A 16,984-nucleotide genomic window follows, 5' to 3' on the forward strand; every position below is an offset into this window, starting at 1 on the left:
TATGCAGAGGCCGTGTGAACGTACGCTTGGAGTCACGTTAAAGGATCCCAGGTCGTTGAGATTAATACGGAAGTCCTCCCTTACAGCGTGCCTCATAATCGGATAGTGGTTTTGGTGCGTAAAATCCCAGATTTTCTTTTTCCTTTCTTTTTTTCTTTTTTGCAATTGTGGTATACGGGGGAAAAGAAAGCAGATTTACTTGCAAAACAGGGACACAAGAGCGAGCAAGCCAGCACACACGCCGGCTAACAACTGAAAAGGTCGCACAGTGCCTGGAAAAGAAGACAAGAAAAAAAAACTGTGTTTGCTCGTAGTACGCGTACAGGCAGCGCACAGGTAAGCACCCTCGAAAGATAACGGTTTAGGCATAACGGTTCCTCATTATACAACATATCCGAGGGCTAACATACTACGCACGCGATACCGCTGTAACGTATGCGAGCAGTTTCTCATTTCGTTTTTCTGAATAGAACTTTACTATCTGCAATTTGTGTGTGTGTGTGTTCTCAGACATAAGATTGAAGAACTGCGTCTTCTGATCGTGTCGTGCATGGCGTATCGTAATGGTCGAACCTCGATATAACGAAGTTGTACTTGCAGCAAAAAAACTTCGTTAAATCGCGAATTTCGTTCATTCGAGGTTTGAAAGTTTCAGCATTAAAAACAAGTTCACAAATTCCCAGAGCATTCCTGGTGGATAGTATATCTTATTAGTAAGCGCACATACACAAATTGCAAGGGTATCGGGCCATAATACCGCGGTTATGAGCGCCAGCGCATGAGGTGGGGATGGCGCCGGGAGCAACGCATCGACGGGGCTTCGCGGCGCCCGAGATCTGCGTCTGTTGCGTCGTGCGGTGCCCTGAATCTCGGAGGCCATGGCTGACTGCGCTTAGTGCGCGGAGCCGGCGCCCGCAAATTAAAACCAGAAGTGTAGAACCATTTCGACTCCACCTTTGCACTTGCCGCGGCGGGGAGAATTTGCGCATGAGAGGAGGAGAAAAGCCTTCCCCCATCGTGCGCTTGATCACGTTACCGAGCTTTCACTCTCTCCCCATCCCTCGTGCGCAGAAGGCATCGTCAGGTCTCGCGTTTCTCCGCACGCCCCGCTGCCTCTGCAAGTTTGCCAATGCGACAGATGGCGCAGCGCTGTTTTACAGCGGTGTTGCCGCTCAAACATTTCATGCAGAAAGATCTTTGAAATAACTTTTGCCTCGGCCGACATCATTATAGTTTTTTGCTAGATGAAATAGCCATACAGGCTTCAAGTTCGTGCTTGAGATGGCCGAAAACGTAGTTCAATCGCGAAAGAAAATACACGGTTTTCAATGCAACTCATATCGGCAAATGAAAATAGTTCGTTACATCGCGAATTTCGTTACGTCGAGATTCGTTGTATCGAGGTTCGACCGTAATCGTAGCACGTGAACAAGTCAGCCTTGGATTATCTCGCATGAAGATGAATTGACGTGTTGTCAAAACCGTTACATTACGAAAGCGCCCATGCGTGTCCGTGATTGACGGATTGGCGCCGCCTTCTCATCAGCTTGCGATTGTTTTTCTCTTCGTCTTTTTTTTTTCTCCCGCCACTGTGCGACATTTTGTGTTGTCCTTGTCGCTCTTCTTGTATCCGTGTTTTTTGTACGTCCGCATTTCCCTAAACCAGCTTGCTGAGCCTTCCGTCGTTCTAGCGCACGTTTCAGTGGCTCACAACGAGTTTCTAATGTAGATTTGTAGCAGTTGAATGCGAGCGGCGAGTTCAGATCCTAACGGAAATCAATATAGGAATTCGCCTCGGACTTGTCCGAGACGTGTGTGTATGGCTTAATAGACAAGAGATAAACAAATGCGAGACCTGGGAAACATATCCTGCAGTGGACGTTTGCTAATAGCTAGCTCACGTGTTGTCTTTCTTCCCTCCCCCCTCACCCCACCGTTTTCCCGCCCCATTTGTCTTGCGATGACGACGATGAATACAATTATGTACAATCAACCGCAAAAGTTTACGGGACGCAGGTTGTGCCAAGAAGCTGAATTTTCGCGGAGCGTGGTCACACAGCCTAAAATTAAATGTTCCAGCATGTAGTAGCCGTCGCCACCTACACAGCAATTCATTAAATACGAAGTGTCATGCCTTAACAGTGCAGGGATTCACATTTGAAGGGGAAACCGCATCCCGTAAACTTTTGCTGTTGACTGTACGGGCATGTTTTTCGAAGCGCCGGACGACTTGAGCAGGGAACGGGAAGGAGCGCAGTGCGCGCGCCCGCTCTGCTGATTGGCCAATGGCGAATTACGTCACAATTACGTCACACATGCGCGGCGGTGTTGACGCTGGTTTCGGTGTTTTGCGTTCGACAAATAATCGTAGCGCGTGCAGGTCGCGCACGACAAACGCGTGCAGAAGGAGGGTGCGTTGAGCGTGGGTTCACGTCGATTAAAAGATGCCTTTGAAGTTGGCTAAGCGTGCGTCTCTACTTTAGCCCTCGTTTATCGCGCGTTATCCACACCGCATTGACGTCTGCCTAAAGACGGAAGGTGTGCCTTGGATTAACTATCCAAAGCTGCGAAAGCGAAGACGCAGCATGTGTGCGCTGTTTTGCAGGCGCGCGCTGCATGCTTCGCCTCAGAGCGGCGACGGGTGCCAACTTGCCGTAATGAATGTAGCGGATGTCTCCTTCTCGCGAGCGGGGTGTCACTTTGAAAACGCGGTACACGGTGCGTGAAGCGTACGTCCGCAGCGTTAAAATTTCCGTCTCCCTTCAAAAATCACATCACACAAATTAGTGGCAGCGCCCTTGCCCTGGAGCGCAACGAACGACAGACTGCCGTGGAGGAAGGAAGCTTCCTCGAGGCAGACGACTGTGCCCATCACACGGCCGGACGTTGGCAAGTGTGTAGTAATGAACAGAAAAGATGGCGTCTTCGTTTTACGCAATCGCTCGTCAATCGAGGTTCGTGCGGACTGTTAAAAGATGCGCCAATATGGCTGCTTCTTTCGGGAAACGAGAACGTTTTTTTGAATATCTTCCGGCAACGCAGCAGCGTCGAATGTGGGATGCTATCGTTGTTAAACAAAAGTTGGCGAGATTTTTTTTTTATTCGCCCCCTTTTTTTTTCCGCTCTGAAGGGTAACCGTTTGCGCATGCCTCGTGTTATGCCCAGCACTGCCAGCGCTGCACTGTTTTAGTGAGTAGTCCGCAGCGGGAAAAGGCGGCGCTGCGGTCGCTTCCCCAGCTTCGCGAAGGAGGGAAATCGCTTCCTCGTCTGTCTTAATTTCCGGTATCTGCTCCTGGAAAAGAGGACTGGCCGTCGTCTGCTGTCCGTGTGCTCGCTTTGTGAGAGAGTGTAAGGGGGAGGGGAGGAGGGGGGGGGGTTGCGCCGCTTCGGGCCTCACACTTTTCTCGGCTGTCACTTCCCCGCTCCGCGCAGGGACGATATTTGGCAACCCTCTTGGGTTCGCCAGGATGCTTCTTTCTAAACCCAGCTAGCGAACGAGCATCTGAAACGCTGCCTATACCGCTTTTTCTTTCTTTGGAAGCCGTCGTGGTTAGAAGTAGCGTTGAGTGCTGCATTCGTCTCCGGAGTATCTTAGCCTGTTTGAGCCACTTTGGGTCTACCTAGCCTCTTTCGGCGCTATTCGATGAAAAAAAAAATTCCTTTAAAATTTATCCGATGCTGGGCAGGACGAACCCGCGTCGCACGGCTTCCTCAAGCGCAACCGAACGTTTTAGCGCTGCGCCGCGAAGGCCCTCGAGCAGCGAGGGAATAATTCTCAGTGTTAGCATGTACCGGTGTGCCACGCATCTCGGAGGCCACGCACGGACCTCGTGGATGGCGCAGCGTGTCCAGAGGGGAAGCGCAAGTGAGGAGCCCAGCTGCATTACACGGCTCACACATGACGCGTTCCGACGGCGGCAATACGCTGTGCAGCTACATTGCTTGAACGCTATTTGCATTAACATGTACAGTCATTGTAAGATGGCTTCTGTCATAATTTTAAAAAAATTCATTTGCATTGTTTCTGCAACTTTTTCACTACGGCCTTCACTGATTGCTCTAGAGATGACAAAATGCTCGGTGTAAAAATGTTGCCCAAGACAACTGAGAACATTTTTCTAACAAACATTTAATGAAGGCCAAACTGCAGAAGTCTTCAGGAAACAGACTATGCATAAAGGCGAAATTTTGTAGTAGCTTGTGTATCGATCCTCAGATCTGTGGTCAATTAGTGTCATAACCTGCATTTACCTATTTCCACACTATTAGTCAATTGCCTCACTGAATGAAAAAACCCTGCTTTAGTCACTGCTATTTTTCCTGCTTCCTTCAATACAAACTCTGCCATTTGTATTTCAATTGTAGTTTAAATGAAACTTTCACCCTACCAAGGATGACTTATTGATCTTGTTCTCTTGATGCATCATCAGTCAAATTCCTATCTCTTCCAAGTCATATATATGGGCTTGTAGTGTCGATCATGCGGCTGCACACTTCGGAATCTTTGATTTGAAGAGTCTGTCATGGGACCATGAGCAGTGAATGACTGTTGCCTTTCTGCGGGGTCCTTGTCCCCTGCAGGTCCTGGTCGTCTGGGGTGGAGAGTCGCCGGCCCCTGTGGTGGCCAAACTTCTTCAGGGCACTGGCCTGTCTCCTGGCAGCAGCAGAGCCCCTGTGCACGTGGTGGTCCCACCACAAAGGGCCATCAGTGCTCGATTTGCACCCCACCCCCTCATCACTACCGACGCTGTCCTTGCCCTGGACGAGGATGTCATGCTCACTGCTGAAGAGGTGAGAAACCTGCTCTGTACACTCGCCGTGGGACAGATAGAGAGCAGTGGTTGTAACTCAAGGCGATGACATGCACACGTCCTTGAAAGGATGGCAAATTGTATCTCGTACCTCTTAGTTTGTATGTCATAGCTTCATGACAACTTCATAAGCTCAGCAAGGCTTGATTACTGATGTCAGAAACATGTTGCTGTCATCTCGTCTTTTTGTACTTTGTGTTTATTTGGACAAAGACTTGTGCAACCATTAGTTGGGCAAACGTCCCGCTCAGAAAAGTGCACTTGCATGCAGTCGGCTCCGATTAATTCGACCTTGCGGGGCCGTAAACTTAAGTAAAAATATCCTAAAGGTCAAATTGGCAAAAAGCAGCAAAATATCGAGCAATGCCATACGGAACGGACAAAGTAGACTGCTGAATATGGGGGCATTACACTACGGAAACAAGGGGTCAAATTAACCAAAACACTGTGCTTCTGCCTTCAAAGGGAAGAAGTTTTTCTTCCATAGCAGTGTGTATTTTCTTGCCAGGACTTTCTGGCACATTCAAATTAAGCGAAAAGACAAATTAGCTGAGGTCAAACTAACGAGACTCAACTGCATTGGGAAAAGGCTACCACTGAAATTTCTGCAGCAGTAGTATCAGGGTGGTTAGCATAGATACATCTATCAGCAACGTGATAGTGAACAGCTAAATTTGCAATGCAGGACACATAGCAGTTCATTGTCTGTGATGATCATAACAGTTTCATGGGGTGAAATATTCAGTGGAAGAGCTATTTGGTACATATTTGCTTGTCCAGTTCGAATCTATGTGTTATCAGTGCTAATTGTTGCTCGAAAGCAAATTTGGTGACCCTCTCTTGTTGCTCACGAGTGTACTGGTTTCACAAAATATTTTCTCGGGGGTAAATGCAAGTTGTGACATCAGAGGGAGAGCTGAAGAAAGAAAGGGAAAACAAATATCTACATGTACTACAACGTAAAAAATTTTCTTTAATGTGGCAACATGAAACTGGATGGCAAAGGCGCATAAAAACACTTAAGTAATTCAGGCAGCTAAAAGTTGCAACGCTTTAATCATAATTCTAGCTCTTGTGACACCACTTGGAATGATAAAATTTCTTGAAGCAGTGGTTCTTGGCTCAAAAATACGTAATTGAGAAACAATATTGTTGTCTAGGCTTGCGAGTTGCAAACTGACAATCACAGTGCAAATATCATGCATTGATAATCATGTCTGCAAAGTGCATTACATTGATCTGCCCTGTGAAAGCAGCAGGTCAGTGACAGTTGTTCAAACAAAAGTCTGCACACTCTTCTCCTCGAAGGAGCCGGTAAGGCAGCAGATGATGTCACGTGTCCAGCACACATGCCGTGAGCAGCGAACAAATACCCAAGAACAGCGGGGGTAGCTCACAGATTCCCATGAAACACAGAGCATGCAGAACTGCCCCTGGTAACGCACTAAGCAGCAAGAGACAAGAGTGGAGGAAAGAACGAAAGACAGAGGTCATAGGGATGAGGTCATGACAGAATCAAAGGTGCTAGGCCCTCAACTCCTATATTGGAAAAAGGCAGTAGAGGAATGCCACTTGTGGTCATTGGTTGAATCAACAGGAAGGAGGGGAGGGTAACTCACCTCCTCGCACAATTGCATTATTTGCTTCTAACTCAGTCAAGCCTAAACAGTTTTTAAAAGTTCCTGTTGTAAAACACTCTTTCGACAGTGCCTTACAACTTCTAGTGAGGGGCCGTTTAAAACAAAGAAAAGTAATTCCGAGAGACCAATTTTGTTGCTCTCTGTCTTTAAGTTGCTCGAACGTGCATTAAACGGCGGAAGCCATCAGAAGTGCTTGAAGGAAGTACACCTTGGTGCTTGCAGATGGACTTTGGGTTCCGGGTGTGGCAGTCATTTCCAGAGCGCATTGTGGGCTACCCGGCTCGCTCGCATTACTGGGATGATGCTAAGGCTGCCTGGGGCTACAGCTCAAAGTGGACCAATGAGTACTCCATGGTGCTCACAGGTGCTGCCTTCTACCACAGGTACTCATGATATTTCTGTCACATCCCAAATATGTTCACATTTTGATCTAAAGAATTTAGATGTATAGGCATCTAAATTCTGACTGTGCTCCCCTCTTTGGAATGCAGTCAAGCCAGGGTGCAGGAGAACCATGTTATAATGGAGCCACATTCTGTATTAGAAAGCCTTCATTATATCCGATGTTCATTATAACCATGTATTTGTTGAATGCTAATATTGGTGACATGCATTTTACATTAACTTCATTATATAGTATTAGATAACTCATTATATCCGTGTTCAATTTATATGGCAGTAAATGCAATTCTTTGAATGTTTTTTTTAAGTTTTGTTTGTCCAAGAAAGGCAATGGCATTACTTACTACATGCCCCGTACTCTGCGTCGCCTTGGCTCAGGTACTACCATGAGATGTACACCTCGTGGCTGCCGGAGAGCCTGAGACAGACGGTGGATGCTGCCCACAATTGTGAGGACATCCTCATGAACTTTCTTGTGAGCCAAGTGACCCGGTTGCCACCCATCAAGGTGACGCAGCGCAAGCAGTACCGCGACACCGGGCAGGGCTACCCATCGTCATGGAACGACCCGGACCACTTTGTGCAGCGCCAGGCATGCATCAATGCCTTTGCTACTTACTGGGGACACATGCCGTTGGTGCGCTCTTCGCTGAGGCTGGACCCTGTGCTGTTCCGGGACCCCGTGTCAAACCTGCGCAAGCGGTACCGCCGCATCGACCGTGTCGTTGGCGCTGGCCGGAGCTGAGAATGAAGCCGTCCCTTTTAGCACCAAGCATTTCGTGTGCCCGATGTCAAGAGCGCGTTTGTCGGAGAAGACTCGAGTCATGTTGCGTCAAGACAGAAAGAACGACACTCAGCATTATGTCGCTCCAGTTCCAATATTTTTTTTTTCCTTCATCATCAATGTCATAAAGTTCATCACCATTGGTCATAGGAACAGTGGGTGCTTCTAGTCCACATTTAGCCTTCTATCACTGATCAACTGCGTGCTTGCTGTATTCTGTTTTTTCGGCAGAATCACCTAGGAGACTCGAGTGCAGGTTCTTGCAAAATATTCTCTATCCATATAATTGTACTTTGCAGCTGCATCAGTCAGAAACAGGCCCCAGCAGATATTCTGGCTGCCATTGCAGGACCTGCAGAAGGAGATTCCATCTGCAACAGCCATGTTAATGACGTACAAGGAAAGCATTTGATGCCGTTTCTTTCGCAGACACAGCACATCGTAATGCTGGGACTTCCTTACAGATGCTATCCATTGCAAAAGTTCTCAGGCCAAAGCACTCACCAGTGGATTAGACTGGAAGCGTTATGGCACCACTATGGTGGCTGGCACTGTAAAAGCCACGGACGCCAAGGGGCGGTATTCTCAAGCAACCACTTTCGGGGATACGATTACTACCATGAGATTTGACGTGGCTGGAATCCAGATATGTCAAAGTATGGCCGACAGCATTCCTGGCACCTGTGCCAAGCTCACTGTATTCGCACAGGGCCACAAACGCTATTGACCGTACATATTTTGATGTATCAGATGTCAAATCACGTGAAATCTTGCAAAAGTGATCGTATCCCCAATAGTGAATACCACCCCAGGTGTCTCCGTAGCACATTAGATCTCTTCACCAGCAACTATAGTGCCAGCATGTGGTGTTATGCCCAGTCTGTTTATGAGCTGTTTTACCTGCAAACTTTTGTAATAAATAGTGCTTCAAGCTTTCGTTCTATGCCATCTTTTGATGTTTTCATTTGTTTGGTCCTATGTTTTCGTGACCGAGTAGTGGGGAAGCCTGTGAAATTGCATAGGCAATCCTGCCAATCTACAGGGCAGTGCGTTTTTTGTTGCATTTATTTGCCCTCCGTGTGGCATTTTCTTTTCAAACGAGCCTCAAGAGTTTGCTTTTTCTTATGTGATAGCGGGAATGTTGTTTTCTTTGTTTTGTTGTGTTTTCTGTTTGTTTTTTGCTTGCATTGCAGATGTATTTTTCCTCTTGATCTGGAGCCATATTGACATGGGCCTTTCCTTTTTGATACATTGTTTCTAAGCAGCTTTAGCATAGCACATTGAGTGAACTTGGTAAGTGCATAACAGTACTGCATTAGCTTTTGGCACGTTTTTGTCTTTTCTTGTGATACATGCTTATTTGTTTACTTAATTTCATTTATCATACAGGGTTATCCTTTGTCCCTGCACTCGTATCACAGGTGTGAGGGTACTTTTTTTGTGACGCGCATTATTCCAGGTTCACCGTGAAAATGCATTTGTCTGTTCGTTCATGCTTATGCATGTGCCCTCGTGGGTTTATAGTGCTGCTTTTTACACTCGCGGAACTTGCACAGCTGCCAGAGGAACTGACTTTGCTGTAGGCATAGACGGGGTTGGCGCATGTGACTGTTCATGCTTGAAATGCTCCTAGATGGTCAATCTCTCACTGCCTAGAACAACGAAGCTACATACAAGAACTTCAATATCGGGCTTCAGGAAGACCACGGCAATGAAAAACTATCGGCGCCACTTTCTTTCCCTTTTCTTTTCTTTTTAGTTGTTGTTAGCCCAAGCATACTTTCTTTCAAAGATCAGTTTGCTGCAGCACGTATACTAGTTGCTGTCCTCAGCATCACTTTTGATGCAGTGATCGAGAAGTTTTCCATGCCAACGCTACCTACATTCACTTTACGTCTAAATTTGTCAAAGATTTGAGTCTCCTTTCTCTCTCTATCTCCCCCTTTTTCCTATCTGGCCTCGCCACCAAAGAAAGTTACTGCATCAGGTTATGGCCTGAATTTCAATTTCATGTGAGGGAAAGGAAAGGGAACACCTTAGTGTTCCAAATTACTTCTACCATAAACATTAATGATTGTTTTTAACATAGTTAGCATTAAAATATTACACACTTATGCTTAATTTGAATGTCAAGCTTGAAATAGTAATTTTGGCAGCAGTGTTTCTACTTGGAAAAAAGAAAGGGGGGGGTGCCTTTGAGTGAGAAAAAAAAAGGCAAGAAAGGAAGTCAAACCTAGTGGGGCAAAGTTTTTGTTGCAGTGGTCCCTTTAAGTCTTCTTCTTCTTCTCTCATTCTTTTTCACATTAAGCAAGCTCCATGTTAATCTGGGTATTCTGCCCTTGCAGTTTGATGTGCTGCATGCAGTATCAGTGGAAATGGGTTTCGTAAGCAGGGCTTTTTGTCATGAGTGCTCGTGTGCTTGACTTTAATCGCTTCAGTGTCAGCCCAAGTGAAGTAGGCCATTGACTTCTTTTTTGTGCCAACAACGAACACAGCTGTAGCATTTGCTTTGTCTGTTTGCCATAACTCGTAATTCTTATCAAGTTCATATTTGAAGGGAGTGTTACTTGCTATGTTCTTGTTGTTCTTGTTTTTACAGCTTGTTCTGGGGGCAGCTTGTTGGTCGAGTTTATTTCGCAGGTGTCAGCTGGTCATATCAGGTGGTGATGTGGATGTCATTCTTACTTCCTCCAACCCATGCAAAATGGGTGGGCCATATTGCTCGACCTGCACTACAACCGTTCTCATTTGGTGTCATTGTGCATCACCGCCGACTCATCTACTTAATGTTCATCATATAGAGGCATGCACCTTGAGGAAGTCTTAGTGGAGTACAGTTTTATGGATAACTGTAGCAGCAACAGCAATCATGCACAAGTGGCCCCTTGAGCCCGCTCATAAACTTCGGCCACAGTTTTGCAGAATGGCATGTAACCATGCGTGGAAGCAATATGCAGTCAGTCTTTCGTGCCATCACTGGATGTGGTGGCTTTCTTAGCAGCCATAAGTAAAGTTTCAACTTATTGCAGCTTTTCTTGGTGCCTGCTGGCACATAGTGTCAGGTACTTAGAGCAAGGTATGTACTCTGGTCAAGCTGCAAGTAGACTCAGTGCTAGGCTCTGGTACCGAGCTGTAAAAGAAATCAAAATGAGTGTTGACGGCATCCAGCAGGGAAACGATAAAAAAAAAAGTATAAAAGGCCAAAGTAGTACACCACCTGCAATTTGCATTTGTCCTCCACTACATCCATAATAAATTCAAATACAATAAAGATAGCAACTCTATTAGCCGGTGAAACAAAAAGAATCAAGCATTGTGCAGTAAAAAAATGTTTAGCAAATTGTAGGCGTGGGGAGCTGAGTAGCAAAGTGGCATATTTGTGAGCTTTCAATACAAGCAAAGGTTTTGGATCCTGTCATCGTTCTGGCTCCATTATACACCATGCCATTACAAGTGGGAGCATCCTATCTTGAAACGGTGCCTTAAACATCCCCGGGCAACCAATCTCGCTTTTCATCTAAGGTCTGGGTATGTAGTACACTCTTCTTTCACCTGTTCCAAGCAATCAAGTTATGCGAGCATATGGACATTCCAACATTGACTTAGATTTAAGAGTTCACAAGAATAGCTCTATTGCATATTGTATAAACGCCTCTAGAACTGTTAGTCAGTCAAAGCTTAGTCACTAAAGTGATAGCCAGAGCTCTAAATTGAGTTTGTTGGAGTGGCATTCAAATAAACTAGTAATTTGCACTTACATTTTTTTTTACCAGTGTGTATTACAGTCAGCAGCGTGTGCTGACTCTCATGACTTTGCTTTCATTTCCCTTAGGCACAAATACTTGATAGATAATGCAATAATTAAGGTACATGAGGAATAGCAGCGCATTTTGAATCCAGGAATACGTTCACTGTGGCATCCATGCGTCCAGATTATCCTTAATTTCTGGGCGCTCTTGTTTTATGTCACATAGCTGACAGTGAACTTAATCCTTACCGTGTCTTGCAGATGCTTTATTACTTTGACTTGTTAAACAAACTGGCTAGTCGAGGACTGATTTAACAAACGTTTTGGTTAAACACATGCACAGACAATAAAGAAAGCAGGATCAGGAAGCTGGTGGCCTAGTTCAAGGTAAAATATGCATTTATTATTAGTTGCCTCTGTTCATTGCCAAAATTGGCATAAATTAACACATAAATATTCTTCATATTTTCATTGTGACATGAAAGACAAATATATGCAACATGTGTCACTGGAGGCATTGGAGGATTACTCTTGAACTCGCTTTTGTACTTTTTGGCTGTCTTTCTCAAGGTACAGGAAGAAAAAAAAGGGGGGGGGGGGATGCTCCCGTCCACACCAGGCCAATGTTACGACAATCTGTTGTCTGCTTACAACAATGAAACGCTCTCAAGCTATGTTCAATTTGCGGCATTTTTTTTTTTTTTTTTTTTGGCCAGACAGCTGTCCTGTCAACCTTATTTGTTGCCGCTTTTTCTACTGCCCTGTGAAGCATACTCTGATTGTCGTGCTCATGTGTTTCTACTCTGCTTGGCTGGCCAGCGCTTCCCCAGAGGGCGCCCAGAAGCCAGGCGAGCACAACAGGCATTTGTGCCAGTCCCCCGACCTGGTACAAGTGCAGTGTCGCAGTTTTTTATACATCAGTGTATCTTCCACTCGAGAAGGAAACGTTTCCATTTTGGCACCTTAGACAAAAGTTTGTCAGCTTTCGACTTCATCTTTTATTAGCCCAGAACAAGTGCTACGGAGGTACTACAAGCCTTTCTCCTTGCGTGGTGAAGTGCTGTGTCGACTCCTTTGTCTTCTCATTTGATTCAGTGTACTTGAAACGGCAGCTTGCCTGATTTCTTTTTTCTTCCTTCGCAGCTATAGCGATGACTGCTTCTTCGGCTTTACTCGCATACTGTAACTGTTTTTGTGTTTCTGCGGGACTTCTACTGTTTAGAGACAATCTAAGGAAACACCTTGGGCTTTCAGCACCCGTCGTCTGGCGCAATGCGATACGGGTGCCCCTGCAAATATTTACAAGTTCAGATACCGTGTAGACAGTGTAGTCGCAGTTCGCACTGTAGTTTCCCTCGTGAAATCTTTGCCGCCCTTACTTCTGTTTTTCTTCCCCGGCGTCTCTAGTGAGTTTCGGAACACGTGTCAAACACGTGCGAAGCCTAATACATTAAGCTTTTCAAAGCTGTCGCACTTAGCTTTGAGCAATAACATTGTTGCGAAGAACATGATTTATGGATCAACCGTGTCCCTCGCCAGAGGAGGCACCTGAACACCGCACGTCCTTCGACTCATTTTCTTATACATTTAAGAACATGTAACCGTAGCTAACAACAGTGGTGTTTCTTGTTTGTCTTTTTTACCGAGCCTTGAAACATAATATCTTTTTAAATCTAAGTGATGTGTTCTATTCCTTTAAGTTATTCAAAGAGGCAACTTTGCAGGTTTTGCAAGTTGCTTTAGCTATCTTTGTTGTGCTTTTGTAATGAACAAAAGTAAAGCTATGCCTCCCTCTTTCTCTACATTTTCCCCCCTTCTTGCCCTCCTTCAAGAGTTAATCGGGAGAATTGATGTGACTGAAAGTATTGAATTTATGGCTCGAGTAGAATGTGTGACTGCTGCGGTGCTGTCACTGCAAAAGAGTGCTTGAATAGGAGTTATGTTGTACACTATTGTGAAATAATTTATCTCCTCAGAGTTTGTGAGATGTGTATGATGCATACGTAGCAGCACCGTTTGCACATGAGTGAACAAATGCAGCGATGCTGCTCTAAACATGTATATTTCCCTTTTTTTTTTTCTCAAATAAAATATACTGCAGCAGCAACCGTGTCCCGTGTGCTGAATGCCTGCTGGTCTGACATGTTTGTCTTAGATCAGCACCAGGCGGCGTGTTCAGAAGCTGAGTCTGTTTTATCTGTGTACAGCGTATTACACTGCAGGATGGAACTCTGAAATGAAAATCTGTTTATCCTTTCAGAAGTTCAGCTTAACAAAAACTTAATACATACACGAAGAACTATTAGACAACTTTTGCATTCTTTTGTCACTTACTGTGCATAGGAGTTAACTCTGTATAATTCTTTTCACATGCCACATTTATATGGAAACGAGGAAATGGCATTCACCTTTCATAGGTGCACTTATAATGACAATGGCATGACGTCAACAATGACGTGATAACATGAAAACGACTATGTTGTTGTGATGCTGATGTCACACTGGCAATGATCGACACTTTTTTAACTGATGTTTAAGAGAGCAAAGAGCTGTACGTCTTTGTGGGAGGAATACTGAAAATAATGACTGCTCTACTGAAAGTCGCACTGAGAATGACTATGCTTCATTTTGCCAAGGGTGTCCAACTGTGTGCTATCATTTTCACAATCAGTTTTGGCAATTGTTTGCAAATCTGTTCCTTGACTATGCCAAGCCTCACCTCTGCATCCTTTTGAGCTTGCTCGTGAGAATCGCTTTAAGTTTGCACTTTAAGTATTACGCAACATCGACAGCAATGCGGTGAAGCTCTGTTCCCTACTACACTATTGCATCACGCAGTAAAAGCACTCCAAACTATCCAAGAAAGCAGCACAAAAATTGTCTCAAATGAGGGATACCGCAGCTACCCGAAAATATTCTGTCTGCGTGCGCCAGTGCATAGGTTTGCAATTCCATAACCGCGTCATGTGGCGATGACCACTGAGGCACCGAAGTCGAGGAAACCACGTAGAGAAGAGACTTTTGCAAACTTGAAAAGTATAATTCACCCTGCGCTTCGCCTGGCGGCTTCACCGTCATGCTTGGCTTCATCGTTACATGAAAACCGACCCCGATAATCGCGCACAATATTAAGCAGGTGCAACGTGCGATGTGTGAATGATCGCCTTTGTAAACACGCTAAAGAAGGGTGAAGGAAAATGCTACCAGCAACGATAACACGCGAACAGGGCAACTGCGGTGGTGCAAATATTTTCGAACTCCTCTTTTCGCGCTGCATTGCACGAGCTTTATTGATCAAAACTAAAGGAGTTCACATGTGTTCTGCATGTCAGCTCGCTTGACGCATGTATTCATCATTATTTTCTTTGCTGAATACTTGCCATGATTTTTGGAATTTGCATATGCTTGTTTCTCGCTGATTGGCTTTTTTAACGCGACAGCGTTAAGGAGCCCGTGTCGCAGAAAATCCGGCTTCCAGCGTGAGACGTCGCATCGGCAAAATAATTTTCGAGCCCCATACCCAGGCCATTAATTAATGCGACGCAAGAAATTCGCTGAACTAATGGAATTTCGCGTGATCAGCCGCCTTACACACCATCTCCCATTTCAGCGGTTGACTCAAGAGCAACAACTTCGCATAGACGCAATGATTCGCAAAGCGACGAAGCTGGCCCATGGCCTCCCGAATTATACTTCCACACGCCGTCTCCCTAACTTAGGGACACATAACACACTAGGTAAGCTGCTAGAGGCACATTGGGTCAGCCATCGCCAGCGCCTCCTACTCACTCCTACTGGCCGCCATCTTATCACACGGCTAGGATACTCTGTCCCACCCCTTGAGTCTGAAACACGTCCAACGATCTTGTCGTCAGCGATACGCCAAGCACTGAGTATTCATCCATTGCCACGTAATATGCACCCCGAGCATAACAAAGGACGGCGCAAAGCCCGTGTACGATACATTCGCCGCATGCTTGCAAACATCCCGGAAACACATACTTTATACACGGACACATCACGCGCTCAAGAGGGCTATACCTCGGTATACCTCGGTGTGCTGCAATGCGCGGAACAAATGCCGCTTACGGAGAAATTCTCGGTGTTGCTCTTGCAATTCGATACGCCATCCGTGTTCCTGAGGAAGTGTATATATTGACGAATTCGCAACAGGCATGCCGGACGTTCCTATCAGGACATGGCATCCCGAGAGCGGCGCACCAAATTCTCAAACAGATCCCGCAAAATACACCAACCACATCTCCCCGCATCCACTTACTCTGGACCTCTGGTCATACCTCGCTGCCGGGTAACGAACGCGCGCACATGCGGTTGCCCGAGAAATTTCCGACTCGGCGTGGTGAGGCAACTATATAGTTCAGAGTGGGGGGGATCCTTTGCTCCGTTACAAAGACATACTCTGTCATTATACACGTATTCGTCGCACCCACGCCGCACCACCGCCATCCTTCTCGCGGGAGAAAGCAGTGGCATTAGGCCAGTTAAAAACCGCAACTTTTCCAAATCTTGTCTCTCTCAATAAATTCTACCCACACTGTTATGCAGATCGTTGCCCTGGCTGTGGCAGCTCGCCCACAATATTCCACGTCACGATTGAGGGCACTGCAAACCGCTTTCCTCCCTTAATTACTAACTCTCCTTACCCCCTACGCAACAAAGAGCTGTGGGACGATGCCCTCCGCGACGGACCTCCCGAGGTCCTCCGAGCTGTGATCCAACGGGCTCGAAACATCGCCGGAATCATCTTAGGGACCCTGGACTGAGGGTTCCTCCCACACTGCTCTCGCCATTCAAATATTATTAATAAAGATGTTTTACTCTCTCTCTCTCTCTCAAGCTAAAATACGTGGAAAAATCGTAAACTGCAACTTACACACAACCTGCAGACATTATAGCACCCGGATTGTAATTTGAATATAGGAGAAAACATAATCCTGTTACCCGAAAACTCAAACACCTTTTTCCAGAGTTTCTACAATGCGCAGACCGGAGACGGCGTCCGCCATTTGGGCACGACGGCGCGTATAAATATGAGTCCGCGGAGCGGCGCGCCCGCTTCCTTGAAAGACTTCCAGATGGCGCACGACAGGCCGCGCTTCTATCAGAAAGCCCACCTTCGTGCATATAGCGTTCGCCACGAGCGTTTCCCGGTAAACCTTACGGTTACATGCGCTGCAGTTGCCGGGAAGCGTGAAGAGCAGCGAGGGATCGTTGAATGCTATCGCGTTCCACTCTAAGCGTACTCCATTTTTTTTTCTTTTGTAACATGAGATAGTCTTGTATGTTATATAGTACCTAGCTATCTTCCACCGTGTATAGCACCCACGGTACCCTACCGCTGTTTCTCCCATTCCACATTAGCAAGATGTCCACCCAGCTGGTATTCCCTCTTTTGTGGAAACCGTCGACAGCATGTGCAAACATGATACGCAGGCTCGAGATTGGTTTGCAATCACTGTTTTTATTTTTCTCTCAATCTTTTGTGTTCTACCTTTGCATATTTTCGTCCTTTTTTACGTTGGTCGGTTTTGCACCAGATCTTCAATTGTGTCAGAGCTCGTCGCACCTTTCCATCAAC

The 16,984-nt window shown here is 45.9% G+C and overlaps 1 protein-coding gene across 1 annotated transcript in view; it reads left to right on the top strand.

The window, feature by feature from the left end:
- Positions 1–13,492, top strand: part of ttv (exostosin glycosyltransferase 1 ttv) — a 185,183-nt gene extending 171,691 nt beyond the window's left edge. Inside the window, exons 4-6 of the mRNA XM_075699699.1 lie at positions 4,582–4,791; positions 6,674–6,834; positions 7,232–13,492. Of these exons, the coding sequence (XP_075555814.1) occupies positions 4,582–4,791; positions 6,674–6,834; positions 7,232–7,598 (738 nt within the window). The 3' untranslated portion in view covers positions 7,599–13,492. The remainder of the gene's footprint in view (positions 1–4,581; positions 4,792–6,673; positions 6,835–7,231) is intronic.
- The last annotated feature ends 3,492 nt before the right edge of the window (positions 13,493–16,984 follow it).

Source organism: Dermacentor variabilis, chromosome 7, assembly GCF_050947875.1.
Source record: "Dermacentor variabilis isolate Ectoservices chromosome 7, ASM5094787v1, whole genome shotgun sequence".
Classification (NCBI taxonomy): domain Eukaryota; kingdom Metazoa; phylum Arthropoda; class Arachnida; order Ixodida; family Ixodidae; genus Dermacentor; species Dermacentor variabilis.